Source organism: Argentina silus, assembly GCF_951799395.1.
Source record: "Argentina silus genome assembly, chromosome: X".
Taxonomy (NCBI): domain Eukaryota; kingdom Metazoa; phylum Chordata; class Actinopteri; order Argentiniformes; family Argentinidae; genus Argentina; species Argentina silus.
This window is the reverse complement of record NC_139653.1, coordinates 26,505,705-26,533,014: the sequence shown is the minus strand read 5'-3', so window position 1 is coordinate 26,533,014 and position 27,310 is coordinate 26,505,705. Positions and strand designations below refer to the sequence as shown.

Here is a 27,310-nt window from a genome sequence, read left to right as displayed (position 1 = left end):
TTTAAAAGAGGCAAAAATTCAAAAGACATCACAAAAGCACCCTGGACTTCATATTGAGCGTTTTTGCCGCTTGGAATGTCGCTGGCCGGGCCTGTCCTCATCGCTACTTGCCCTCCCGCCATCCCCCCGGCCCTTGTGCTGCCGAGTTCTCCTGGTGTCACGCTCGCTGTCACTCTCCTGCTCCCGGTAATCCCTCTTGCTAGAAGAGGCCAACGCACGCTTGCTCTTCCTCCTCACACTGGCCTCCCCCTCACTCTCCTCCTCCTCCTCCTCATGCCCACGTTCTCCGCTCTGCCTGGTTTTCCGCCCCTGCTCCACTGCCCCTCTCCTAGACCGGCTCGACTTGCCATTCTGCATCTTGCGCCCTTTCTCATCATCTTCATCATCCTCCTCTTCACTCCCGTCCTCTGAGTGAGCGGAGGCCTGGCTAACGCGTTTGCGCTGACGACGCCGGAGGTAATTGAGGCCAGGCAGCAGCTTATGGAGCAGCTCTGTGAAGCTCTGCTCTGTCTTGGCCATGCAGGAAAGGACAGAGCTGCCAGTCTGGTTGTACTCCTCAGCGTTAGAGAACACCAGCTTTATGTCCTCCAGGAAGTCCTGAGCGTGGCGGTACTGGCTGTCGGTGAACTTGGCCTGCATGGTGTGAAAGTCCATGGGGCTGGAGATGATGTCGAGGTAGTCCTCCGCTTCCTCTATAGATACAGGGTCTCTGCAGGGGGGAGAGCGAAGGTGGTATTAAGAGTTCAGACAGCAGTCACTGGTGCAGAAAGTCCTTTATGTCAATGCAAACATACTTGAAAGGTACAGCTTTCAATACTAATTTCCCAACAACAAATATGACATGCCATTGTGACACACTAGTGCATTGTTCTCAGTGCAGCCCTCACCTGAATGGCCAGCTGTAGCGATACTTGACCAGTTTCTGCAGGATCTCCTCACACCTCTCAAGATCCAGAGCCTGCCTGCGTACACCCGTCCTGGAGCTCTGACGCACCTGCAGTGACAGAACACAAACACCAGATGAATTCCCCTCACGTGTAGAGTTTAAAACAAATAAAGAACACAAAACCCAAGGCGAGGTGCTGACTTAAAGGAACATAACTCAATATTGGATGAAAATAAAGGTAGCACACTTCTCTCATTGCTGTGACATTTATTCACCAACGTTTCAACTTAACAGCCCTCCTAAGGGTATCAGCAATTAACACCAATATCTATTTAAGTCAGTCTCTAGTGAGTTATACTCAAAATTCAACATCAGATGAGATATTATACAATATCTTTGGTAAACCGCCATAGCTTGCTCGATGTGTATGTGCTTGTTCTCACCAGCTCATCTATGTCTGCAGGGCTGCTGGGGGCGGCCTTCTGCTTGCTACCCCGACCACTAGGAGGAGACTGTTTCTTGGATCCACCCTTACTCGGGCCTTTAGAGCGTGAAGATGACTGCTTTTTCTTCCTTGGTCTCACTGTGAAACAGAAAACTAAATGTTAAAGATGTATACGATGCAATAACAATAGGTTCATCAATAAGCCCAACAAATAAGAGAGAGCTATGTTAAGTGACCTCAAAATGCACTGAGCTAAAGCCTATTGAGACAACACCAAACAGCGAGAGGCAGAGCTCTTCAGACAATGTTCCACAGCCAAATGCAAGGGGGAATGGGGTGGTGCAGCACCACTCTCACAAACATAATTGTCTGTGGCCACCTTACATGCAGGACTAAACTCATAGTGGATCACCCTGTCACTCTCACTTAGCCAAGCCAGGGTGAAAAACCCCAACGATCAAAGGAGCTCACTGGCCTGAGAGAATAACAACACTCAGACAATGGGCAGAGAAAGAATAGGGGCCGAATTCCCCCATACATTCATGTCATTCTCATCCTTCTGCAGCCTCTCCGTTGTCCAGGCTTTTACAGAGCTACAGACAGGTCCCTTCCCGTCCATAGTCTTGAGCCATCCATACAAGCTAATGCAGTATGTCTGGAAAAAAACTAACCAAGCTTTTGACCTACCTTTTGGGTAGGTGGGGTTCAGAATGAAATGGAGGTGTGGCTGAGAGGAATACGGATAGCCGTATTTCCTATGAGTGCATTCCTGTGAGCACCCACTCCGTCTATAGGACACTGAAGCCAATGATCACACAGACGTTTAGCCGGGAGCATATGTAATTTGTGGGAGGCAACACGTCTGACTTGAGACTATCCCACCCATGACCCTCAGCTACTCAGTGGAGACTGGGGAGAGTAGTTCCCTTGAACAGAGTTGGCTACAGAGAAGGCTAACCTCTTCACAAGTGTGTACTCACAGGAAGGCTAACGCCTACAGGAGCGTGTACTCACAGCTGTGGCCCATCGCCTTGTAGTCATTGTCCTCCTCATCCTCTTCATCCTCTTCCTCAGATTCATCCTCCTCTTCATCATCTGAATCCTCCTCTTCGTCAGTGTCCTCATTGTAATTTCTGTAACAAAGAGGTTGTAAGCTGAAGCTGAAATGATCCCATCGACAGCAGAAAGTGTTCTTTAATGAAACACTGTCTGAGAAGTGAGGGACACAATGCAAATGAACCCTTCCCTCCAACTCTATGTTAACCAGTCTTGCAGGCGTTGTTATGGCGTCTGCAGTGTCCTTACCTTCCACGTGAGCAGCGTCTGGCCACCGCAGGCTGGCAGGCAGGGCACAGCCATTCTCCTGCAGGGATACGATACAGGGCCGGGCGCAGACAGAACAGGTGGAAGGCCTTGTTGCACTCATCACAGAGGATGAGCTTTTCATCCTCTCCTGGAGGGTCAGAGGACATCATCACAAACCATTTCAGTTTGTAACTGACACAATGTCTCAAGACAGTGATCTTATACACGCAATCACATTGAAATTCAAGAACAGGATTTTTTCAAGAACACTTGTGATACAATTGTATTCTAACCGGTTAATTGGTTTATGGCTGAGACTGCCTCCCTCACGTCACTCACAGCCCAGAACCCAGCAGAGCTTAAAGTCTACCAGTTAGTCTGACAGGGACAGGTGTCACAAAACTTGACAGGGCGAAACTAGATATATCCAGTCATGTCAAATCAGTGACATGGATGAGCTAGAGAGAGGCATGTTCACAGTGTTCCAACAGGGCATTATACTGTCCTGCTTCAAGTTCACCTGCTGGGTGGCTGTGTGGCAGCATGATTTGCACCTGGACCTGTCTGACACTACTCTGCTCTGTACTCCCCCTACCCTGCCTCAGCACAGGGCTAACGTCCTGCAGCAGGAGGACAGGAAGGCTCACTCTTAACCCTAGAGAGAGCACAGATCAACACGTTAAAACTAATGATACTAGTGATACAGACTTATCTGAGCCAATTCAGCCGTTAATCAATTGTGTCAACATGATGGTGACACACCAAAGATGTTGCTCTTAGGACACATTGGCGCATGGAACTCTATCGCCACCTACTGATTGAATATAGCACTGTAATTATGCCTGTTCTACAGTATTATCTTTGGGCTCAAAGGACCATCTTACAGATCTAATCATTTCTATAAGGGATTATTTTGTGAAATTTGATGAAGGCATTGTTAGGTGATAGTTGCAGCTATTTATATTGGCTATTGATACATTTATACTATGTGAAATCCCGCAGTATTCTGATGCAGCTTCAGGATGTTGAGGATCACCCACCTTTCCTGCGGCACACCTTGCAGCGTGCATTCTCAGCTGACATGTCCCACTTGATGCAGGCATCCAGCATGCCCAGCAGAACATGCATGCGAGAGAAAGTCTGGGCCTCACGGATCCCTGTCTTCCACTTCTCTACCGCGGTCGCCACCTGCAGGACAGAGAGAGAGTCCTCCTTCAGCTCAACTAAGCGAGCTACAATTGAGGACTAACACAGTCATAAGAGACCAAAACAAACTGGACAAAGACCCACAAATAAAGCAAAGATTAGAGCAACACACCCTGGCTTCCTCTGCCAGCTTCTTCTCCTCATCCACCTCCTCTGTCTTGCTGCTCTCCTCCCCCCCCTGCTTCTTTTTCTTCTTCTGTTTGGGGGCCATGAAGCCCTGCAGAAACTTCTTGATCACACAGCTCTGGATGGTGATGATGCACTCTCCGAAATCCTTGAAGTTCTCCAGACCACGCACCTGAGTATGGACAAACACAGACAGGAGTCAGGGTTTGCTCTGGAGGATGTGCAAGGTACAAATAGAAAGATTTTAGGTAGATACAGATTGAGAATGCTTACTAGAGCTTTACTTGACCAAGAAATTGCTTGGTTGAGTCGAAATCGCCAGGTCAAACCCATAGTCGACTAACCATCACAAATTTATGGCAAGCTATTAATTATTTAAATATAATTAATATACTTTTTGGCCATCAGAAAATGCACTGGTCTGACTTTAAGTGCTGATCAAGAATGAGTTAACGTTCTACAATACTACAGAGGAATCAAAAAATAATTATGAGCTAGGATTGGGCGGTATAACGGTAATACGGTATCCCGCAGGATTTGAACATGGTCACGTTTTTTTTTTTTTTCTCAATACAGTCATAACGTTTCTGCTCCATTATCTATCAAACTGCCAAATTAAGCGCTGTTTGTCAATTCACAATGTGTAACAGCACCGCTGCCAGCGTGGTCGGAGAAAGAATTACAAGTGTAACTTTGGGGGTGTTGCACTTGACCTCTTCCACCTAAGGTTAGTGAAGGAGGAAAAAAAAAAAAGATGACTAGCGCTAATGACTTAAATCATCCTAAAAAAATGCCACTGCATAAAAGAGATCCTGTAGACTTGGACAAGGTTATCTGCAAGATTTGGCTGAAAAAGATGACGGCCAGAGATGGAAACACTAATGGGAACTAATCTACACCCGCACCTCAAACTGAAACACCCATTAACAGCTGCACGGATGGGATATCTGTCTGTATCAAGAGCTGCTATTCGCTGACAACGATGTGGTCGTCAATTAACCTGACGACATACGTCGTTAACCGTCCACTTCATCACACCCGACTGGAAACTACAGTTAAAATGCCTACAGATTAGCCTTTTCCAGAAATCCACACGGCGGACAACATTGTTGATGCACTCCGCACGGCTATAACGACTGACAATGCTACTAACATTGCAGCCGCCACCAGGGCCCTGAATTGACTAGAACCTCAATCTGGCGATGACAAAGTAGAGGACCAGAGGCAACGAATAGAGCGGACCATCGGAGTCTGCCGTGGAATTACCGCCGCCTTCTCTCACAGCTGGCCCAGAACGAGAAAGCTCAAAAAGAAGCATGCGGAATTAGGACTCCCAAAGCATAGTCTCATAACGGTAACTAAATCAATATTTTATAGACAAACGCTAGCCTATAGGCCATGAGACACATTATATTATTACGAATGCAGCGTGTGATGCTTATTATTAGGCTAACATATTATGCTATTGTTTAGGCTAAATGTCATATGGTATAGCAGTCACCACATAAATAATTACCACATAATTACGTTTTTTAATGTAGATTAAATATATGTAGCAAAGACAGCTCCCGCCAGCCCCCTGCAACCCTATTGTGAGCATTAAATGCATGAAATATCAATGTATTCATTAGGATAACTGCAGAAGACAATGCGGTACAGCGGTAACGGCACAGCGGTAGAGGCTGTGTCGATTTCTTCTGTGGTCGTATAAGCTTAAAATGCTGCTATACTAACACATCCTGAATGCGAAGGCAACATGGGACGGATTAGGTGTTTTATGATGGGGAAGTGCAGGTGGACAGGACAACGCTGTTGGTTCGTGTAGACAGCCCTGCTCACGATGATGAAGCTCCTTCTCTAGGCCTACATGCTGACAAATAGGCCATTTTCATTCATGATGTCTATCACCAGTTAGGCTACCCCATTTTACATAGGTGCTTAGTGAAACGGTGAGGTAGCACCATGATTTGCATAAAACAAGGAGAATGTGCCTTTGCACTTTAAGACATTTTTTAGCAACGCATCTGGAGTCAAAATGTAGTTTTACAGCGAACATAAACCTATAGGGAAATAGCAGAATACGGCTACATGTGCTGTGGGCATCCTACTCTCTGTTCAGCTCAGTTCAAGAGGAGAGGTGGAGAACTGCACAGACCTCACCAAGTAAATCTGTTTCACTTGGTTTCACCAATGCTCCCAAACTAGAACATTTAGGAGCATCCCCTCAAAACAGGGGTTTGAGTAAAATGAATGACAGCGGAATTACAGTGAAGCAAAGTGGATTGAATCCAATTCTAATTGTCTAAATTTCTAAATTTGTGGCCATATTGGCTGCGTTATTGATTACCCATATCACTTCTGTGTGCATGTAAATGAGCACTAAGCTGATTGCCTGCATCATCTCTCAAACATTTAATTTTTTCCCCTTACAATTGGACAGATTTACAAAGATGCCTTATTTAGTTCAGCCATAAGCCCTACATTGTGATCTTTTTTTAAACTGAAAAACAGTTTAGAAAACTATCACAACTGTTTTTCATAGATGAAAAGGGGGGCAAAACAGAACAGTATAGGCTATAGAAATGTTTGCTTACAAAGGTAATTGAAAATAGCCTTTGTTTGCTCTGCAGTCATTTCTGCTATTAAAACTTTTGTGTGGCACACAAATATTCAAGATGGGACAGAAATGTGATAGGCGGGACAATCCTGTGTGAATGTCTGTCGCTCTCTGCTGACTCACAATCTAAAGAGGGGAATTTTTGAAAGCTTCAGTTTGTCTGCTTTAAGCCTCATTCCAACATCACTTCCCGCTCTGACCCTTCTCATGCTAGTTTACAGCTCTCAACAAACTTTTTGAATTTAATGTTATATCTACGTTCTCTACTCCCTAATTTAAGGTAAGCCTGGTTTGCTAAAGAGTGACGGACTCCACCTGAGCTGGAGTGGTGCTCATCTCTTGTTTAGAAACAGAGATGATAGCTTGCAACTATGATATGCTCGGGCGCACGCCAGGCATCAGACTTTTAGCCCCAATTCAGAGATTTCAACATTCATGTAGATGATGACCCACTCAGAAAAGCTTTCTGAGTGCTTACTGACTCAATTGTTTTTTTTACAACATGTAACTGAACCTACCCACTGCCATCATCAAACTCTGGATTCACTTATCACATGCCAGATCAGAGTAACAAATTACCTTAGCCCAGAACCTAGATTTATCAATAGCCGTTCTATAAATTCTAGCACTGCTCATAAATTTATTGAATCGCTCCCGGATTATTTTCTACAATACACGGACCCCCTGAATAGCAAGCCCAGCCACATGTGTATGGATGAGTATGACTTTGTTTTCCGAAAGACCCTTGACCTCGTTGCTTCACTCAGAAGGAAAAAGCAGACAAGAAATTAGCTCCCTGGTATACTGATGACACCCGTGCCCTTAAACAAGCTTCAAGAAAACTCGAACAGAGGTGGCACTCCACTAATTTAGAAGTTCTTCACATTTCCTGGAAAGAAAGCCTCTCTCAGTATAAACAGGCCCTCGCCACGGCAAGATCCACCTACCTCTCAAACCTGATTGAGGAAAACAAGCAAAATCCGAAATTTCTCTTCGATACAGTCACAATGCTTACAAGTAGACAGCCTGGCAAAAATGAAGTTGCCAATCACTTCAACTGTGATGACCTTATGGAATACTTTGATAAAAAAAAAAAGAGAAGATCAGAAATCAGACTACAGTGGATATTGTGACGAACAAGGTAAGGATTGGTGAATCTGTTGAACTGTGTGGAAATGTGACAAACACTGAGTATTGGTGAATCTGTTGAACTGTGTGGAAATGTGACAAACACTGAGTATTGGTGAATCTGTCGAACTGTTGTAACTCCCCAGTACCCAGGATATAGTTAGAAATAGGAACGTTTTGGTAGCTATTGATTCTATTAGCCCTGAGAAATTTAGCAAACTGATTGTCCTTTAAGCAATCCAGTTGTTTACTTGACCCTATTCCTACTAGGCTAGTTAAATAACTTTTACTTAGTGGCGGGCAACTTTCTACTCCTCAACTCGGACAAGACTGAGATGCTCATCCTTGGCGCAAAGAAACAGAGAAACCTACTATCCGATCTGATGTTCAGTCTCAACGGTTGCACGATCACTCCTAAGAGGCAATAATAAACCTTGGTCTTACTATTGACCCTGATCTTTCATTTGATACATATCAAAACCATCTTGAAAAAATTGCGTTCTTTCATCTCCATAACATATCTAAGATTAGACATTTTCTATAATTTAGTGATGCAGAGAAGTTGATTCGCACATTTGTATTCTCGCGACTTGATTACTGCAATGCTCTATTATCTGGCTGCCCAAATTCTTTGCTGGAAAATGTCCAACTAGTACAAAATACAGCTGCTACCCTTACTAGAACCAAAAAGTATGATCACATCACTCTAGTACTTGCGTCCTTGCACTGGCTTAAATTAAAGCACGAACAGACTTTAAAATTCTATTATTAGCCTATAAAGCATTACGTGGACTCGCTCCCTCGTATCTCGCCGACCTCCTTCAGCCGTATAAACCTTCACGTGCGCTTCATTCACAAGACACAAGGAGATTAGCTGTCCCCGGAATATCTAAGACTATGGCAGGGGGCAGAGCATTTTGCTACAGAGCATCCCATCTCTGGAATAATCTTCCGATTAATGTTAGGGAGTCAGATTCAGTCTCAATTTTCAAATCTAGGCTCAACTCATCTCTTTAGTCAGTGTTACGACCAGTCTTAGCCCGGCGATAAACCATCCTTGCTGTCTCTGCCTGGGTGGCTGGTTTGCTGGGTGGTTACTCCCACTCTCTCCCTCACCCTAACTCGGGTTCGTATACTGTATCGCCATCCTGTCCCTCTGGTGGGCTGGAGTGGATGCGGTGTAAGCGGGCGCTGGCCTTGTCCTTTAGATGTATTTTAGATGTGCCAGGGGCCTCAGGCCACCTGCTTTATGCTGATTCTCTCCTACTGTTTAATGCATCAGCTTTTGAGTTTGCAACAGCCTCTAATCTTGTGTTGTCCTCTTTGTGCTTATCTGTCAGAGGGGCTCTGAGCCCCTCAAAACCAGACTCAAAACTAGACTCCAGTTCCTGAATTCGTCCAGGCTGAGTCTACACCACCCTATATCCTGGTCCTTGCCGCCCCACCCGGGTCCCATCAGAAAGCTTCCCTTCACTATGGACCCCTGAACTCTGGCACCACACCACATTCCACATTAGTTTAGTCTTCAGCACCTGATCAGCCAGATCCACCTGATCATTGCCACTGTGCTCTATATTTTTATTGTTTAGTATTATTTTGTTGTGAAGCACTTTGTGACGTTTGTCGATGTAAAAAGTGCTATACAAATAAACTTTACTAATTGATTCATGTCAGAGAATGTATTTAATACCGCTTCTGCATGTAATTTTCTTATGGTCGCAGTTGCACTTGTGCTCCCAAAAAAATATTCCAGGTCACACTCCCAAAAATTTGGGCACAAACGATTTTGGTTGCAGTTTGGCTGGCGGCAGAGAGGTTGTGAAATGCGCTCGAGGGCGGGAATCTGAGTGTGTGCGTACAAGAAAACACACTGATACATGACTGTATTATTGGGGGGCAATATTTGGTTATCATAAAGAGTTTGTTGCATTCATCTATTTAAAATATGTATTAAATGTTTTCATGTCAAATGAATATTCCTGTGGTTAAAAAATGTGTTTTTCTTTTGCACAAAGACATTTTTCCCACCCTGCCTCGATTTGACCAAACAACCTTTTGCAGACCAACGGTCTACTGACTGACCAATCTACTCGTCGACTATTCGGGGGCAGCCCTACTGTATACATAAACAATGTGATTACTGACCTTTTCCTCAAACTCTGTGGTATTGTCCAGGTAGCCAAGCCCACCCTTCTGGAGGCGGGATCCCACCTCCATGATGTCACTGCGCAGGTATTTGAGCAGCTCTTGGTGCCCATCACAGGCCTTCAGCCCTAGGTTCCCCTTCCGGGCCAGATGAATGGAGTGTAGTATGTCCTGGTACCTGTGCAACACCCAACAAAATAATCAATGTCAAAATTCATGTGTTACTGGGCAATGATTGTGGCACTCCTTGACTCTGAGTGAGGGTTCTTTTGCTGTGTGTGTGTGTAAAGCACATCTCCTTACCTGACCTGCAGCTTGGTCTTAAGCTCACTCTCTCTCACCCCCTGTGGGTGGAGGCTCTCCACCAGCTCTTCCAGATCCCGAGGAGCATCACATACAAACCTGAAATAACAAAAGGTGTTTTCTAATGTAATTTTCTAATTCTACAATGTCGCATACAACAACTGGAACAATGGTTTAGAATCTCCATGTCCTGAATTAGGTTCCTTACCAAAGGTTTTGTCCCTGTTTGGGAACAGTGGTCTCTATACAGACAGCTGCTGGCACCCCATGCTGGGCTCTCTCACCATCTACACTGCCTTCCTCCTCCTTTTCACCATCTGCAAAATGGGCATCAAAACAACAATTACCCTACATGTTTAATGCTACAAGTAAAAGGCTTGTGCAGGGTTTCAGGTGTGATGACAGTAAACTCACCCTCAGTGTCCTCCTTCATCACCTCCCCATCATCCTCTTCCTCAACAATTGCTTCCCCAGGTGGCAGTGCGTAATTGTAGTCAATGCTGTCATGCACCCAGCCCTTCTCAATGAACAGACCTGGCACTACGTCAGAAAATAGCCAGTACCTGCCACAAACAAACACAAGAGTTGGAGTCAAAATTGTTAATATGAACCATCTAGGCAAAATTCCCACATACCACATGCATGGTACAACTATCTGTTTATAAATATACACCTGAACATCATAATCTCCTCTGGGCCATGGAGGTGATTCTCTTTATGACATGGGAGTTCTGACCTGTTATGGTTCCTGTCTGTTCCAAGTGGGATTCTCCGCAGGACAAGTTTAGCTTTGGTGATGCCGTCCTGAAAAGCCCTCTCTGCAGACGCTTTCTGCTTGCGGACGCGCTCCTCCTCTGCCTCCTTCTCCATGCGTTCTGAGGGGGAAGAGACACCTCATTGTGAGTCAATGACACTAACTTGGAGCATACTTCTTAACTTTCTATCCCCTGTGTTTGCATTTGAGGCTGCACATATTTTGTATGCCTTGTCCTGTGATTTTGCTATGTCTGTTAATGTAACAATGCCACAAACATTCATTAACTTATCTGTTGGTTTGCTACGAGTTTCTTTACATCAAAAGGAATACATAGGATTCACATACCACGCCCGATTTGTATACATTGCATCTATACTACTCCAATACTGCAGATGGCAAAGACCTGACCTGAAGACCCAGGCCTGTTGAGATGAAGCTGAGCCCTGGCCGACGTCACAGACTTTATGTGCCGCTCCCCAACTCAAAACCTGACTTGCGTTGATTCATGTCAAAATGTGTCAAAAATACTCAATTCACTGAGGAACGTCATAACGCTTTCACTTTCATTTTTAACAACAATGTTGTTGGCGATCAAAGATAGTTACTCTTATCATTACTAAATATATAGTTTAATTTGCCTTGAAATGATTACATAGTGGCGCCAGCAAGCACAGCGCCACCCTTATATTCTTTGGGGAGAGGCCATATACACTCACTGGGCACTTTATTAGGAACACCTGTACACCTTCTCATGGTGGAGGTGGTGTAATGGTGTGGGGAATGTTTTCTTGGCACACTTTGGGCCGGTTAATACCAATCAATCATCGCTTGAATGCCACAGCCTATTTGAGTATTGTTGCTGACCATGTGCATCCCTTCATGGCCACAATTTACCCATCTTCTAATGGCTGCTTCCAGCATGATAATGCACCATGTCACAAAGCAAAAGTCATCTCAAACTGGTTTCATGAACATGATAATGAGTTCAGTGTTCTTCAGTGGCCTTCCCAGTCACTGGATCTAAATACAATAGAACACCTTTGGGATGTGGTAAAACGGGAGATTCAGAGCTTAAAAGTGCATCTGCAGGAATTGCATGATGCAATCATGTCATCATGGACCAGAATCTCAAAGGAATGTTTCCAACATCAAGAAATGAGGCTGTTTTGAGAGCAAAGGAAGGTCCTACAAGGTATTAGTATAGTGTTCCTATTAAAGTGCTCAGTGAGTGTAGAGAGAGAGAGAGAGATATTCTATATACATTCTATAACCTAAAAGAAAATAACATTAAAACATTTAGGTGCTTTAATACAGGTGTTTCTGCTGTGCATCTCACTGACTAGGGCAGAGGGAGAGAGAGTAGTAGGCACGCTGTGAGTTATCACACAGCCATGCAAGATTGTAAAAAAAAATAAAAAAAAAAATAAACACAGCTCTGTCACAGCAAACATGAGCCTGGCCCAGCCCGATTCAATAGTCAGAAAATCTGTCCCGGCCCGGTGGGTTCAGCTGAAAATCCAAACTCTTATCTCGACCATCTCGTTCTGAATATTTTATTCATCACCACCTCGCCTATATGTCTACTTACCCTTGTTCTGTTTGTCCTGCTCCTCCTTCTCCTTCTTGGCCTGGACAGACATGAGCCTCCTGCTCTTCACTGTGCTGATCATGTCCTCAGGCTCTGGCTCAGCAGGGGCCGACTCAGATTTCACCTCCTTCTTGGCCTCCTTTTTAGAGCTCCCCTCTTTCTTCCTCTCTGCCTTTGATGAGGGAGTGTCACCACCCCCCTCTCCTTTCACCTCAACCTGTTCTTTGCGGCGCTGCTTCTCTGCCCTCTTGCGGTCATTGACCTCCTTGAGTGTGGCGAGACGCTCCTTCCACAGCTCTGCCGAGCGCTGTTGCATGGCGTACACGTGGTCCTCCACAGAGTAGGTCATGAGGATGCGGTGGCACAACGCTACCAGCAGGCTGACCTTCTCCTGCGGGGTCAGCTCGAACACTTCCACGGCCTCCAGCCTCTCCAGGAACTCGCTGGTCACCACATCTTCAAAGCCCCCCAGGGCCCAGTCTTCTGAGCCCTGGCCACTCTCTTCGCCGTGGGCGTCGCACGGCCTCAGGCACAGCCTCACCAGCTCCGACACAGAGTGCAGTGTGAGGGGGATCTCAGACAGGGGCATATCCAACTCACTGTAACCCTCAGCCAGTTCGTCCTGGAGCAGCGTTTGCAGCAGGACCACCAGCACACGGTTCAGGTAGAGGAACCCTGCCTTCTCTCCTGCAAGGGCCTCCATGAGAGCCACGGCTGTGATTGGGTACTGGTCGTCAGGCATCAACAGCCCTGCGTAGCAGTTGAGGAAGTCGGCCACCATGGCAACGTCACCAAACAGGGCATTGGGCAGCCCCTCTGGCATGTCCACCAGCTTAAAGGTGGGCAGGCTCTTGCCCTCTATATCAGTGTCCTCATATCGTCGTTGCTGCTCCCGGCGCACAAGCATCTCCTTCTCACGCCGCTCCTTGGCCTTCTCTCTGAGCTTCTCCTTAATCTCCTCACGTTTCTTGCGCATCACATCCTGCTTCTCCTCTTCACTCATGGCGGCCCAGCGCTTCTTGTGCTCCAGCAGTTCCCAGCGTTTCTGCACCAGGTCCCTCAGCTCCTCAGGCAGCCTGCCACGGTCGTCTGGGGAGAGAGCCTTGGCTGCCTTGGAGATTAGTGAGGACATGGCATTCTTTTTGTCCTCTTTGCCCTTGTTTTCCTTGTAGTAGCGCAGAAGGTGGAGGGCCATGGGGTGTAGGGGCTTCCCCAGCTTTGGCGTCCCTGGCCCAGAGCTGCGGGCTCTCTTCTTGGGGCTGCCTGCAGGGGTGCTCTTGGCCAAGTCCAGCAACGTCATTTGCTTCATTTTGGGCTTCTTGGCTCCGCCTTTCTCGTCCTTTTTGGACGCCTTTTGACCATTGAGGTTTTTGGCTCCGTTCTTACTGTTCTTTTTGCCATCATTGGGTTTCTTGTCTCCTGGCTTCTTACTTAATTTTGGAGTGGAAAGGGCAGAGCCTCCACCCTCCCCTTTCTTGGGGGTTCCAGAATTCTTAACCTTCAAGGGGGACCCGTTCATTTTCATCTTGAAAAAGCAGAAATTCAAAAAACATTAGTAAATTCTTAATTATCTGACAAATCTTTTATCTCATTAATATTTTTGAGTGATCAATGGTCAAAAAAGGCAAACTGATAGTTTTAAAGTTCTTGAAAGCTGTTCTGTTCAACTCGTTTTCTGTATAAAACCATTTAGCACAAAATGCGTGTGAATGAGACTATATAAGAATGTGCATAATGTAGCAAACCTGCATGTGACCCCAGATTGTAGGGCTTAGGGGCATGTTGAGAGAGTCCTTCTTCTTTTTCTTCTTCTCTCCCTTCTCATTCCCTGACTCCTCTCCTGGGGTGTCTGTTTTCAGTTTTTTGCTGGGTTTGCCTTCTGGAGAGCTCAGGCTCTTGCGCTTGGTTGAAGGGTTATCAGCTAAAAACTATGAAGTAAACAACTGCAATGAGTCACCGACATAAAATATTACAGTATATTAGTTATATATATTAGTTTTAGGTGAAACGCCGTGGTTGGAACACATCACCATGAGGTTACCTTGTGTGGATCCAGGAGGAAGTCACTGAATTTGCTAGGCAAATTGAACTTTTTCACCAGTTCATCCTCCACCACCCAGGGGGCGCTCTCTCCTGTCCCCAGCCGTAGTGCATAATGTCTGATGAAGTAGCGCATGATCTCCTTGGTTGGAGGGCGCTCTGTCCGAAAGAGGCTGTCTGTAGGGACGTCACTGATGACCTTTGAGTGAAAGGCAGAGTTAAAAAAGACACCAGTTGAATAAAAGTAGCACAAATTATGACCAAAGGGGAGTAATCAACATGTGCAGAGAGGACACCAACCTTATCCTCATTGATAAGCTTCACGTCATATTTGTGTGGTAGGAATTTGGGCATCACCCATCTTTTCTTTTCTTCCTTTATGCTAGTTGGGAGTTTCCTGGGAGAGCGACGTGCCCGGTCAACTGTTAACAAACAAAAACAAAATATCATACTAAATGTAATGTGTGTTACATTAACATTTATGCTTCCCTCTCTGTACCAGCCCACATACACACATATATATATAATAAAGTGGCCGGTGAGTGTGTGCATATCTATCTCTATCTCTATCTATATATAGACACACACACACACACACAGGCCACTTTATTAGGTACACCTGTTCAACTGCTCCTTAACGCAAATATCTGCTGAAGTTCAAACCGAGCATGGTTGTTGGTGCCAGACGGGCTGGTCAGAGTATTTCAGAAACTGCTGATCTACTGGGATTTTCATGCACAACCATCTCTAGGGTTTACAGAGAATGGTCCGGAAAAGAGAAAATATCCAGTTCTCTGGGCGAAAATGCCTTGTTGATCCCAGAGGTCAGAGGAGAATGGCCAGACTGGTTTGAGATGATAGAAAGGCAACAGTAACTCAAATAACCACTCGTAACAACCAAGGTATGCAGAAGACCTTCTCTGAACACACAACACGTCGAACCTTGAAGCAGATGGGCTACAGCAGCAGAAGACCACACCAGGTGCCACTCCTGTCAGCTATGAACAGGAAACTGAGGCTACAATTCGCACGGGCTCACCAAAATTGGACAATAGAAGATTGGAAAAACGTTGCCTGGTCTGATGAGTCTCGATTTCTGCTGCAACATTCAGATGGTAGGGTCAGAATTTGGCATAAACAACATGAAAGCATGGATCCATCCTGCCTTGTATCAACGGTTCAGGCTGGTGGTGGTGGTGTAATAGTGTGGGGGATATTTTCTTGGCACACTTTGGGCCCCTTAGTACCAATTGAGCATCGTTTAAACGCCACAGCCAACACAATGGCCTCCACAGTCATCAGATCTCAATCCAATAGAGCGCCTTTGGGATGTGGTGGAACGGGAGATTCGCATCATGGATGTGCAGCCGACAAATCTGCAGCAACTGCGTTCTGCTATCATGTCAATATGGACCAAAATCTCTGAGGAATGTTTCCCGCACCTTGTTGAATCTATGCCACAACTAATTAAGGCAGTTCTGAAGGCAAAAGGGGGTCCAACCCGGTACTAGCAAGGTGTACATAATAAAGTGGCCAGTGAGTGAGTGAGTATATATATAGGTTACCTAAAATCAAGTGTTTTTTCTTAGTAGCCACAGCATGAAGCAGAGATTATTTTACTTACTGAGACTGTCTCTCCTGCTCTCCTCCTCCCTGGGCAGTTGTTCCTTCTTCTGGTTCTCCTGGCTGGCATTCTCCTTGTCACTAGAGGGAGAGTCGCAGGCCCCCTCCAGTTTCTTCTCTGCCGTCTCCCCCTCTGGGTTATCAAGGGGAAGCACCTTCACAACCTTCACCCGCAAACTTTTCTCCTTTCCCACCTGAAACCAAGACAGATTGAAAACAAATGTACAGTAAACATGTGTCCCATGAATGATAGTGCCCCTCATGTGAATTGGTGACAAATATTCAAACGGGTGACAGCTTTGCGTTTATTTAAAGCCAGTCTATGGATTTGAGGTCTGAAAAGTTTGAATTTGATTCATTTCAAGGATCTGACAGTATTATTTGAAAACAGTCAATTGGTCAAAAGGTGGGTCTACAAAAGGGTTGTATTCTCTTCCTTGCACCCTATTATGACATTTGTTATGATAACCACCTATTACTTTAGCCACACCACCACAAGATGAATCAGTGTCACCTCCAAACTCACAACGGATCTATGGCAAGACGCAATATTCATCCAAGTTTCAGTAAAACTGTCCAAGTGGTGTCGGAGATAAAGCATGTGACATAAAACAGAAACCGGTTCATAGTACTCTCCCCGATTTCATTGTGGTGGATGAAAAAACACTTGAAAGGGTTAAGTATAGGATTGCAGTAATTCTATGTAGACTATTCTCCATCTCTGTCATTTCTTCTACTTATTCATGACTACCTAGCTACCACTTCATCATATGAAAACATTGGCAGCATTATCATTAAACTCACCAGAAAGTCACACTCTTCATCAACAGCATACTTAGTAAGAATCTCTACCCAGGCCTGGTCCACCAGCTTGTCCAGAGACACTGTGTTGTGATGGACAATCTCCAGGACAGGCTTCTCGAACCATAGTGGGTACTCTTCCTGAAGCCTGAATATAAGCATTTGGGAGCATTTGTCATTTCTCACATCAGATTTTTAACACCCAACCAATACTGAGGTTTATAGGAAATAACCCTTATAGATGTATTTGTGCACTTTCTTTCAAAACATTATTGCAAACATACTGGTTTTCTGCATACAAATGCATGCAACAGTCCAAACCATGCAACATATCTTACCACTGATTGACAAAGCAGTGTGCTCATCAACTGAGATGCATTTCATATAGTCTAAACACTGAATTGTTAGGATCACAGATTCTCCAGCAGAGGGAGCCAATTCAAACAATATCTGATCTAGTAAAAATAGACATTAACGACTGCTGATCCTGCCTGCGCTGTGGGCCGAGGTCAGACACATACACACTTAGCTTGCTAGCGCACAGTGTAGCTAATATGGACATGCTGTACTAAAAGATATCAAGCAAGACCACGCCAAATTGTTTTGCCCATTCTGTTCCTAAATTAAAATACATTATCGCCAGTCTACACTACATTCAAGGATGACTCAATTATACACCCTGTCAATAGAATGGAAGGAGGGGCACTAAGGTTGTTCAATAATGACACAGCTGCAAATCATGTGACCTTCACAGGCAGACAGTGTGTACAGGAGCTGCAGTGATATTTTAGGCTTCTTGAATGTAGTGTTTTTGATTTATTATGAAGCAAGAGAATTTCATGTGAAGATATGAACGATCAAGTGTGACTAACGCAGACGCTGGTTACTCACAGGTTAGATGATTAACAAGGAACACAAACCAAAAATTGATGGGGTGCAGACTGACTGATGATAAATTTAAGAAAATAATCAAGAATGTCTCTATACTCACAATTCAGTGACTTCTTGCTCCTCCTCCCATGCTTCCTTATGTGTGAGCTGGTTGCTGCCGGTGCTCTTGCATGTCCAGATGCGTTCACTGTACCTCTGCAGTCGTGCCTCATGCTCTCTGTAGCCATTTCATCAGTACAATAACAATATCCCAAAACTATTTGAGTAGAAACATTCACTCAGTCGACTCGCCAGTCTGCCACGAGAGACCCTCATTCATAATTAATGGATCATGTAGCAATTTAACTCAATAATTAAAAGGCCAGGCGCGAGGAACCTCCCACTCCAAGCATGCACTTGGATCACATTATGACAGAGCCAAATTGCATGGTAATCCCCAGAAACACAAAATAAGACAGTTATCTGATCTGGGTCCTAAGAAGACAGTGTAGTCCTGGTATTCTGCCTATGACAACTGTAAACGTGTAACCATCTGAATTCACCTTCCTGAAGTGGTACACCATTTTGCCCCCAGTCTTTGCAGATATGATTACTTTACATACAATAAAGGGGGTATTTGTCCATATTGGTATGTCTGTATTTAGGCTCCTGAAGCAATGATGTCAAACTTTTAGCTGTATGCATGGGGAACAGACTTCAAGATGATGCACTGAACTGCATGGTAATAAGACATGTAGTAACGTAACCTAGGTCCAAACTTTCAGGAACCGGCTTCATTTGCTGCTCTGAAGTGAAAGTGATTAATATCAACACATTTAGTTGATCTCACGTTATCTGGATCACATAACAAAACAAACTAAACTTATTCAACAAGCAATACATGGCAGATTGTTTTCCCAAGTTAAATCCGATAGCATTACGAGCATATGTCAGAACAGACTAGTCATATGCGAAAGGGTAGCTCTGTCAGTAGCTTCGTTAGCTAGCTGGGCTAGCTCACTGAGTAGCTAATGTTGTAAAGCAGCAAACGTGCCACTACACTACCGAGGCGTCATTGACCATCAACTCAAGCAAGTGAAAAGGAATCACCAGTTTACGCAAAGCTGAACAACCAAATACAGGGCTTATAGTTAGGCATCTTATTATAGCCAACTACCTATAAGAGAGAGCACGGGACGGGAACAACTTGTCAAGGCATTAAAAGTGACCGGCTTGCTAGCAAACCAAGTGTACATACGACACATTACAGGGAAACAATGTCAAAGCACCAGCGCAAATTCGACATAATAACTTCAGAATCTGATTAACATTGATTAGACCATGTTATAATTGTGTGCCTAACAATTGTGCTTCGATAATTAGTTAGTTTGCAAGTTCACGTAACTGCCCAACTGAGTATGCTTTGCCATAATGTGAAAGGATACTCTTTGTTCCTGAAGGCCTCCTTGGTGTGTTCGATGATGTAGACCTCTTCCTCTGGGCCTGGCGGCTCGGCTAGCGGCTTAACCAGCGGGTAGGGTTTCCGGCCCAGCAGTGGTGCCATCGTGAGTGCGAGAAAGCAGCGATGACGCCTTTAGAAATAAATCACCTTGCACAAAACCAGCCAAAATAAGAGAATATGGCTTAAGCATGTATCCCAGTCTCTAAAAATGATCACCAAGCACTGTCCACGTTCCCGGAGCATTCAACGTGTAGCATGAGGCTACCCTGCTAGCAAGCTAGTTTGCTAAATCCTCGTTGGAAAACAATAACAGACAGCACTTCTTGCTACCAGCCACATCGCATCCTAGTTCTGTTTGCTGGGGGTGCTGCCATGATTATTCAACAAGAACTCGTCAAAAGAGCAGACGTGCGATGTTAGTTGACTCTTCAGGTATTCGGAGGAAACTTCTGCTAGTCCGAAAGGATGGATGGAGAGGCGAGATTCACAGGATTCTCGAACTCGCGGCAACAGCGGAGGCTCCCGTTAGGGGGTCTGGCGCGCTCTCTACACCCCGGTTTCTAAACACTAGGCCTCTTCTCATATAGCGAATTTTCGGTCTCACTTTGTGCGTAATTGGTTGTTCTCACTGTCCCAAATTTAGTTTAACGTTGTAATAAGTAATATGCAACAAACAAGAGGTTAATTCCTTGTTGAAAAAAATGGCGGGAGTTCCTACTCCGCCGGCAAAATTCCGCACAACCCCAAAACTCCCGTTTCCCCGGCAGCAAGCAGCGTCGAATGAATGCATCCTGCCTTCTCTCGATTTTGATTGGTCTCACAAGTACAGCGCCCACAGCAGTGATCACTCATTGGTTTTACAGTCTGTCCCTAGTCATGCTCGGACAGCCCAAATAGTTGTCACGCCCCAAACAGGATAATGTGTAAGGTTAAAGGTCACGTGGTGACGATTAAAACAAAGATACATAATGTCCATTAAATACCCTTAATTTCACTCTTCAAAGAAAGAGTGATTTGACAGCTATGGTTGTTGTGTTGTTTGTATTGTTGTATTTGTTGTAAGTCGCTTTGGATAAAGGCGTCTGCTAATAAATGTAAATTGTATTTTTCTTTTAGTCGCCACTCATTTTCTTTTAGTCATCTTTTGTTTTTGTTTTTTAAAAATGTTTGACAGCCGACTGCATTCTGTCCATTGACAAGCTTTTCAACATTTCAAGCAACCTTGATCAAAAGGGGCACCATTTTGAAATAGGGTTTCTGGAACCAACAATAGATTGCAGATGCAGCTGAGTCCTAACCAATCAAATGTAATGTAAAACACTACCATCGAAGGGTTATTGTTATAACATAAACACCAAGCAACTTCCATACTGTAAGTGTAGCCTAAACAAATAATAGCTTTGTGTAGAGACATCAATGTGAATAAGAAAAAGACAGTCACATTTCCTGCTCTAAAAATATTTGTACTTTATAAAACAAAACTATATGTTTCATATTATATTTTTTTTCTGTGAGGCTATGGTATTCCCCATCTGTTTTATGTGGAGTTGTGGGCTAAGAGGAACATCAAGGCCATTTAAGTGTTGATGCACAAATTACCCTGGGGACCTTAAGTGGTGGTAAGAAACAATTTGGCAAAAAAAAAAGTGTAATGGAATATGTATTAATCTCTCCAAATCAATTGTTCCAATGGTTCTTATGAGCGCATGGAAGACAAAATATGCAAAACACTGCAAAAGGAAGGGACAAAACCCACCACCATATAAGAAGGAGTGGACATTTCAGCAGGTGCTTCACTGTTTAAGCACATCCAGAGTAACATGCTTATGATATGAGAATGTCTTATAAGTCTCACTTGAATATGAGGTATGTAACCAAACCTCTAAATAACAGCTTGTCCAAGGACACCAAGGTCTTGAATAACTTTCAAGGTTCATATTCCAAACCTTTTTAGTACACATGTAACAAAGAAAATTCTTTGGGCCATTTTCGATCAGATCCAGTTTCCCAAAATAAGTTATCCACAACCTCATTCTTTGCTCAGCAAGGACGCACAAATGGTATCAGGTTCTAAACCAAAGGTTAACAGTCTGTTCAAACAAAGGGAAATCAACAGCATATTACTTCAAACATGTTTTACTGTAGCAGTAAAAAGTAATGTTTTTCTTGAGACATTGGCTGCCAGAAAAGAGAGAGTGCAGTGTATACAAAGAGATAGGCACTTGCTGTGGGCACACATTTCCATAGTTGAACTTTATGTACAATAAATGAGTGCATCAAACTGAGCTTAAAATTATTTTCAAAGCTGACCAAAATTCTAATATTACTGTGTACTTGGAACAAACAATATAAACTGTCAAAATAAACAATATATTTAAAATTGCTTCCATTTCTGATTAAAGAAAAGCTTAGGCCTATTTAGTGATAGCCTATGTGCCATTTGAAGCCTTCAGTAAAGAATGAGAAAAGGTTTCATGCATGATGTCCACCTAGTCAATTATGAGTTAGTTATCTTAGTATGGCATTTTGCTCTGTGCAAATTTTCTTCAATGGGGGAGCTCCCGATCCCTCCTCCTCTTCCTGTAAAAAATATATTGTCAGATAAATATTATGATGCTTTCTTTCATACTGTTCTGTAGTGGTCCAAAAAATTACCCATCACAATTACCTCAAAGTGTGTAGTGCTCACTCGTTCACCAAGGGGCAAAAGAAGGTCCTCCTTGATCAATGTGGGTGGCTCATCAGCAACTTCATGTGGTGGCTGTGATGGCTCTACATATGGCAAGAAACACAGTGAAATACTTTAATATATTGAGCTATCAAAATGTAATGTAGGATTTATACCCAAGTGAGTGGTTAAATGTTCTAATAATTATTTCTATATAAATGGAGAAAAACCTCTTACCAAATCTCAGAGGAACTGTTTCATATAGGACTATACAAACACAATTATACTTAATTATTATTATTATTATTATTTATTTTTTAAAATGCATCCAGTTTCTCAAGCCCTGTAATGTCATGTACTGTACTATAATGCTCTGTCTACAGATTTGACTGAGTGGCCATGTGGTTTGATAAGTCAGCGAGAGAGTATCCCATATGGGTGCAGTGTGCACAGCATACTACCGTCCACACTCTCCTGTCCCAGCATGGGTGGCTGAGAAGAATCTTCGGTCCGTAGGTTTGAGGTGTGAGGACTGACTGCTTCACTGGCATGTTGAGAGCTAGAGGTGCTGCTGCTGTCCATTTTGGGCTGGTAAACATCTGACAGAAAGCTCTGGTTGCTGTTTTCATCTGCAGTGAATAAGAGAATAAGAGGCCTAAATACAGTTCTGTTCTGCTCCAGGACCAAATCAAAACACAGTGCTCGTCACAGTCTGATACCAGGAGGGTGCCTTGCTCACCTTGGAAATCCAGTGAGGTAGAGCTGGTGTTCTCTAAGACCACATCTTTTAGGTCTCTTACCTCTCCAGTTGTGGCTTTACTTCGGTATATCTGGGAAAGAGGGAGAGATTACGAACCCACTTACACCTCTTGAGCCATATGGGACAGCCATAATCATACATTATAGTGGACTGGTCATACCTGTTTGGTGTCTGATACTGGAACCCACTTGAATATGCGCAGGGATGTGTCTCCCACTGTTACCCATTTCTTCTCCCTAGGAATGAAGATATATTGTCTCTACACTGAATAACAGAACAGAGAACACGATTTACATTCAATAATCACAAACTTGACCCATGGGATGTTCCTGATAGCCTGGGCCTATATTTCATGCAGAGGAAACTTGGATTTATCAATACCACAGATCTGATCAGACATTATTTCATAATTTAAAAGAAGTGCTTAGTTTAGAATATCCATAAACCATGCGGTCCTCGAAAACAACTAATCAATGTACGGAACGGACAGTTATACATGTATTTTGCGTATGAAGTGCGGATGCAAGTGTAGCCATTTTGACAGCCTGTCATTGGCTACTGTTTCAATCACTCACAACACAACAATGTTTTTTTCCGAGTGAGGTTTGTTGTGTGGCGTTGCAGATATTGCAATTCAATTTTACCAAGGCAACTGAATAACCACCCTCGGGTTTAGCCTACTTACCATTTACGCACTTTTTCAATGGCTGCAAGCACCTTTTTAATATCATCTTTAGCGCGACTGCGAGTCTCCGCGCGTCCTGACCGTCCGGACATCACGTTGTTACTTTGAGGAGATAGCTTTTCTTGCAACTCAAAACTTGAAGTCTACTTCTCCGTTAGAACAATATTCTCGCGAGGTTTTAACTCGTTTGGGTTGGGAGTATAAAGGTTCTATGGTTGGGTCTGGTTGAGCGCTTCTTAGATCCGACGTCATTAAGCTATGAAACCATGCTGCCTATTTGACTGAGTAGAAACTCAACCTACAGGTATAGAGACCATATCTGCCTCAAAGAACAAAGTACCGATGATTTGCCAAGGGGTAGCCTACTCAGAGATAATACAGAGCGAGCCTCATCTGTATAACCTATGTATAACTTATATGTTCCCTCCCTAAAGTTCCCTCCCTAAATGTTGAAAACTGTATTTTACAAATATGACAATTCTAGAGTGAGAGAGGACATTTTAAAAGTATAGCATAACACATCTGAGTCGCATACCCTTCTGTTGTTCTGTTGTCTTGCATCTGGCCAGCAGAGGGTAGCCAAGGGCCTACCAAGACACACTGGTAGATCTCAGCAGCGCTTCCTTTCTTTTTTTTCAAGTGGAAACTTTCCTGTAAATCAAGGTTGGTGGCGAATTCCTTTTTTATTTAATTCAATTTATAGTAGTATTGTTACTCCCCAACCCCTTCACTACAGCCTATACACGGGAAATATGAAATGGTACTGAATCATGTAGATAATATGACTGTAACATACTCCTGTATGAAACACAAGTGTGCATGTGAGAGAGACGCAGGAGAGTTAGTACGAGAGAGTGTATCAGATACAGATAAGACAGAGAGAGGAGGGAGTGAGAGGCAGGAGAGAGTGTGTTTGATACTGTAGGAATAGAGCCATGTTTAGGCCAACATTCAATCCAAAAGCACATTTATTGTACAATTAATTTGTAAAATATGTCTCCCTGAATTGTCTCATTCAACTCTATTTTTAGAAATGTACATGTCACTCCCCACTTAAATTAATTGATGACTAGTTCTTGACAGATCATTCTAATTGGAGTTCTGATACCCCCCCCCCCTTTTCCGTGTCAATTATGGATAGGCAGTGACATTTCAGCTCTATGTTTAACAGTCTTCCTAAACTTGAGAAGTAACAGGAGACATATTGATCATAACAGGCCACGTATGCATCAACATTTCAACTGAAAGAATTAACTACAAAACAAAAATAACAACCAAACAAAGCCCTCATGAAATTTGTTCACCTGTGCTACATATTAACTACTTGACCCTCATCTTTGGATGATTCTAATCAGAGCCAAGATATGGTTATGTCTGTACTTAATGAAATCTTAGGGGCGACAAGGAAATATTCAGGTTAGAGAGGCAATAAGCAAAAGGGATTGCACCAGTGGTGATCCTTGCAGTCAGAGGACCACCACCACAACAAGCAATACCATTCTGTCTCACTGACATTGCTTCTTTTAGATCGATGTTCATTTGACACTTGATGTCATTATCATATTATAATGAAATTTGAAGATGTGACGTTGACCCAAAAGTATTTTGCAAATTGATCAGCACATGAGTATGGAAGTGGAGTCACTACTGGCCTTTCATCTTAGGGGCTCCCTGCCCACTGGAATGTTGACACGTCTTTTAATACTGGTGACCCCCTGCAAGCCCTCCCAGAGATAAGGACCCCTCCCTGTCCGTCATTCAAGGTCCTGGAGCTGTAGCAGCATAGCAACTGAGATGTTAACCAGGATAGGACCCCATGACGCGAGCAGGTCTCTTTTTCAAGGCTAAACTTCCATAACAAAACCACTCTTATCCAGTGTTATTGGTCGTCGAGGTGTAAACATTCGTGGAGTGACACTGAGAGAGGAATTGGCCATGCAGGCCACCGTAGCGGGTTGTCCAGTAGTTTGTTTAGCCAAATGGTCGCCCCTGGTTTACTACACTAACTGTCCCTTAAGCTAATGGATCTCCTGCCTAACCTTAATTAATTTCTTTTTAGGCTAGAACAATAATGTAAAACATTAAAGTAAAAAAATAAAAACAATACAGTCTTTCACCCTATCTTGCCCATAGACAATTACCTACTGTACATATCATCACATCATCTACAATCAATAATTTCAAGTTTGTAACTTATAACTATCCACTGAGTGTCACCAGCTGACAAAATAAATGAGAATGAGTGCGGAACAGCCGCCTAATCATCCTGCACCTATCAGTGGCGTGTGTGTGGCCTTCACATTCCAGTGGCGATTCTATGCTATTTATTAGGAATAAAGGTTAACCTCTTATGTGAATGTGTGTCTTGAAAGCACATCAACTTTTCAGTTTGAGTACAACATTCCATTTGAATTATAAAACTAACTATCTACATTACTTTCCATTTAGTAAGTTGTTTGGGATACAATGATATTATCAACTATTGTCCAAGGCGACTTGGCAGTTCTCATACTCTTTTCACACTTCAGTTTTAAAATATGTCCATAATTATCCCGAAATATCAATAATATTTTGTATAAACTTTGATGAATTGGTACAGTAGACTAGTTTAGACAAACTCTTTTCAATTTCATTCTCTTTCTTGTATTGTTTAGGACTGGCAGACTGGAAGACCTATCCTTGTTATTGTAAATGAAGGCCAAGTTTGATGTTTTGGTCCACCAGACCTTCCGAGCATTTGGGTGGATGTGTCTGGGAACGAGATTAATGTCAGAAAAACACCCTTATTACAGCCGGCTACTAATTGGAATTGCTGACTAATGTTCACTTACATTTCTCTAAATATGTTTACTTTGTTGAACAAGACCAGGCCGCAGGTCAACACTCTGAAGGTGTGCTGTAGACCAAGTAACCAAACATTATCATTATCAACTAGCCACAAGTAATAAACTGTCCATTAATTTGCCTATGCTTAATGGTTGTGACGATTCACAAAATCATACCTTGCTTTGGATTACTTAGAGTGGCCTTTTTTAACACATTATTAATGCACATTTTGAAGTCTTCCTCCGACAACAAGATAAATGAACCTACAGTAAGGTGTGGCTCTGCACCCTAACAGCAATATCTTCTTTGATCCTATATCAAAATTAACTTTTATCTGTTGTAGGTACACTAGATAGGTTATTTGTATTACTCATATTCCTGAAAATTGTCATTAAAAGTACAATATGAGATTTGATCAATATTGATTACTAAAATATCGGATCTAATTGGTTATATTTCAACACCAGATATAAGGCTGTTTTACTGTGTTGTTTGTAAGCACATATCTTTAAAAAGGCCTGATAAAACAAATTAAATTTTCATCTTTAAATGGACAAACAAAGGCAACTTCTCCTTAAATATGCCTTGAACGTTGCATGACTCTTTTACAGTGACTGGATGAGGTCAGCATCATTTAGACTTCACATTGACATTATGCTTAATGGTTTTTAGGCTTAAGCTTTTTCAGCGCTATTAAAATGTCAATGTTTATTGTTAACACAAAAAAGTGTTTATTCTTTCTTCCAAAAAACGAAACAAAAAGATAAATAAACGTTTTAAAAATATTAACAATTTCATCTTTGTTAACAGTAATAAGATTATCTCAGAGAATCCCCTTATACATGTGAATGGTTGGTTGCCCTTTGTTTTTAGTTATTATTTTTTTTAGATCTATTCATCTTATTCAGTAATGTTCTATTTGATCTGATTAAGAAGTGCATTTAATGCTTATTATTGTTCATTTTAACATCATCATGAACTCTCTTTTTGTGCTAACACCTTTAATCTATCAACTCTTTCTTTTTTAAAACTGCCCTCAGTAGGCCACGCGTCATATCTCCATTTTCGG

The 27,310-nt window shown here is 43.2% G+C and overlaps 2 protein-coding genes across 3 annotated transcripts; both read right to left on the bottom strand.

The window, feature by feature from the left end:
* Positions 1–44: 44 nt before the first annotated feature.
* baz1b (bromodomain adjacent to zinc finger domain, 1B) lies at positions 45–20,033 on the bottom strand. Its single transcript, XM_083696141.1, has 20 exons — positions 19,286–20,033; positions 17,962–18,078; positions 16,974–17,118; positions 16,171–16,363; positions 14,847–14,968; positions 14,548–14,745; positions 14,252–14,434; positions 12,507–14,031; positions 10,898–11,036; positions 10,576–10,724; positions 10,370–10,478; positions 10,162–10,260; positions 9,859–10,036; positions 3,955–4,140; positions 3,677–3,824; positions 2,637–2,784; positions 2,346–2,464; positions 1,330–1,469; positions 888–994; positions 45–709 (listed from the first exon to the last, which is right to left on the bottom strand). Exons 1-20 carry the CDS (start codon positions 19,402–19,404, stop codon positions 49–51), a joined length of 4,785 nt encoding a protein of 1,594 aa, XP_083552267.1. The 5' UTR covers positions 19,405–20,033; the 3' UTR covers positions 45–48.
* A 1,348-nt stretch (positions 20,034–21,381) lies between these two features.
* LOC310822761 (B-cell CLL/lymphoma 7 protein family member B-B-like) lies at positions 21,382–23,677 on the bottom strand. 2 transcript variants are annotated; one of them, XM_083695233.1, is made up of 6 exons: positions 23,427–23,499; positions 22,891–22,966; positions 22,710–22,800; positions 22,432–22,599; positions 21,971–22,074; positions 21,382–21,882 (listed from the first exon to the last, which is right to left on the bottom strand). In XM_083695233.1, the coding sequence occupies exons 1-6, from the start codon at positions 23,459–23,461 to the stop codon at positions 21,811–21,813; spliced, it is 546 nt and encodes a 181-aa protein (XP_083551359.1). In that variant the 5' UTR covers positions 23,462–23,499; the 3' UTR covers positions 21,382–21,810. The 2 variants fall into 2 exon arrangements, with proteins under 2 accessions (XP_083551359.1, XP_083551358.1); XM_083695232.1 differs by having other exon boundaries at positions 21,384–21,882; positions 23,416–23,677.
* Between the last annotated feature and the right edge of the window lie 3,633 nt (positions 23,678–27,310).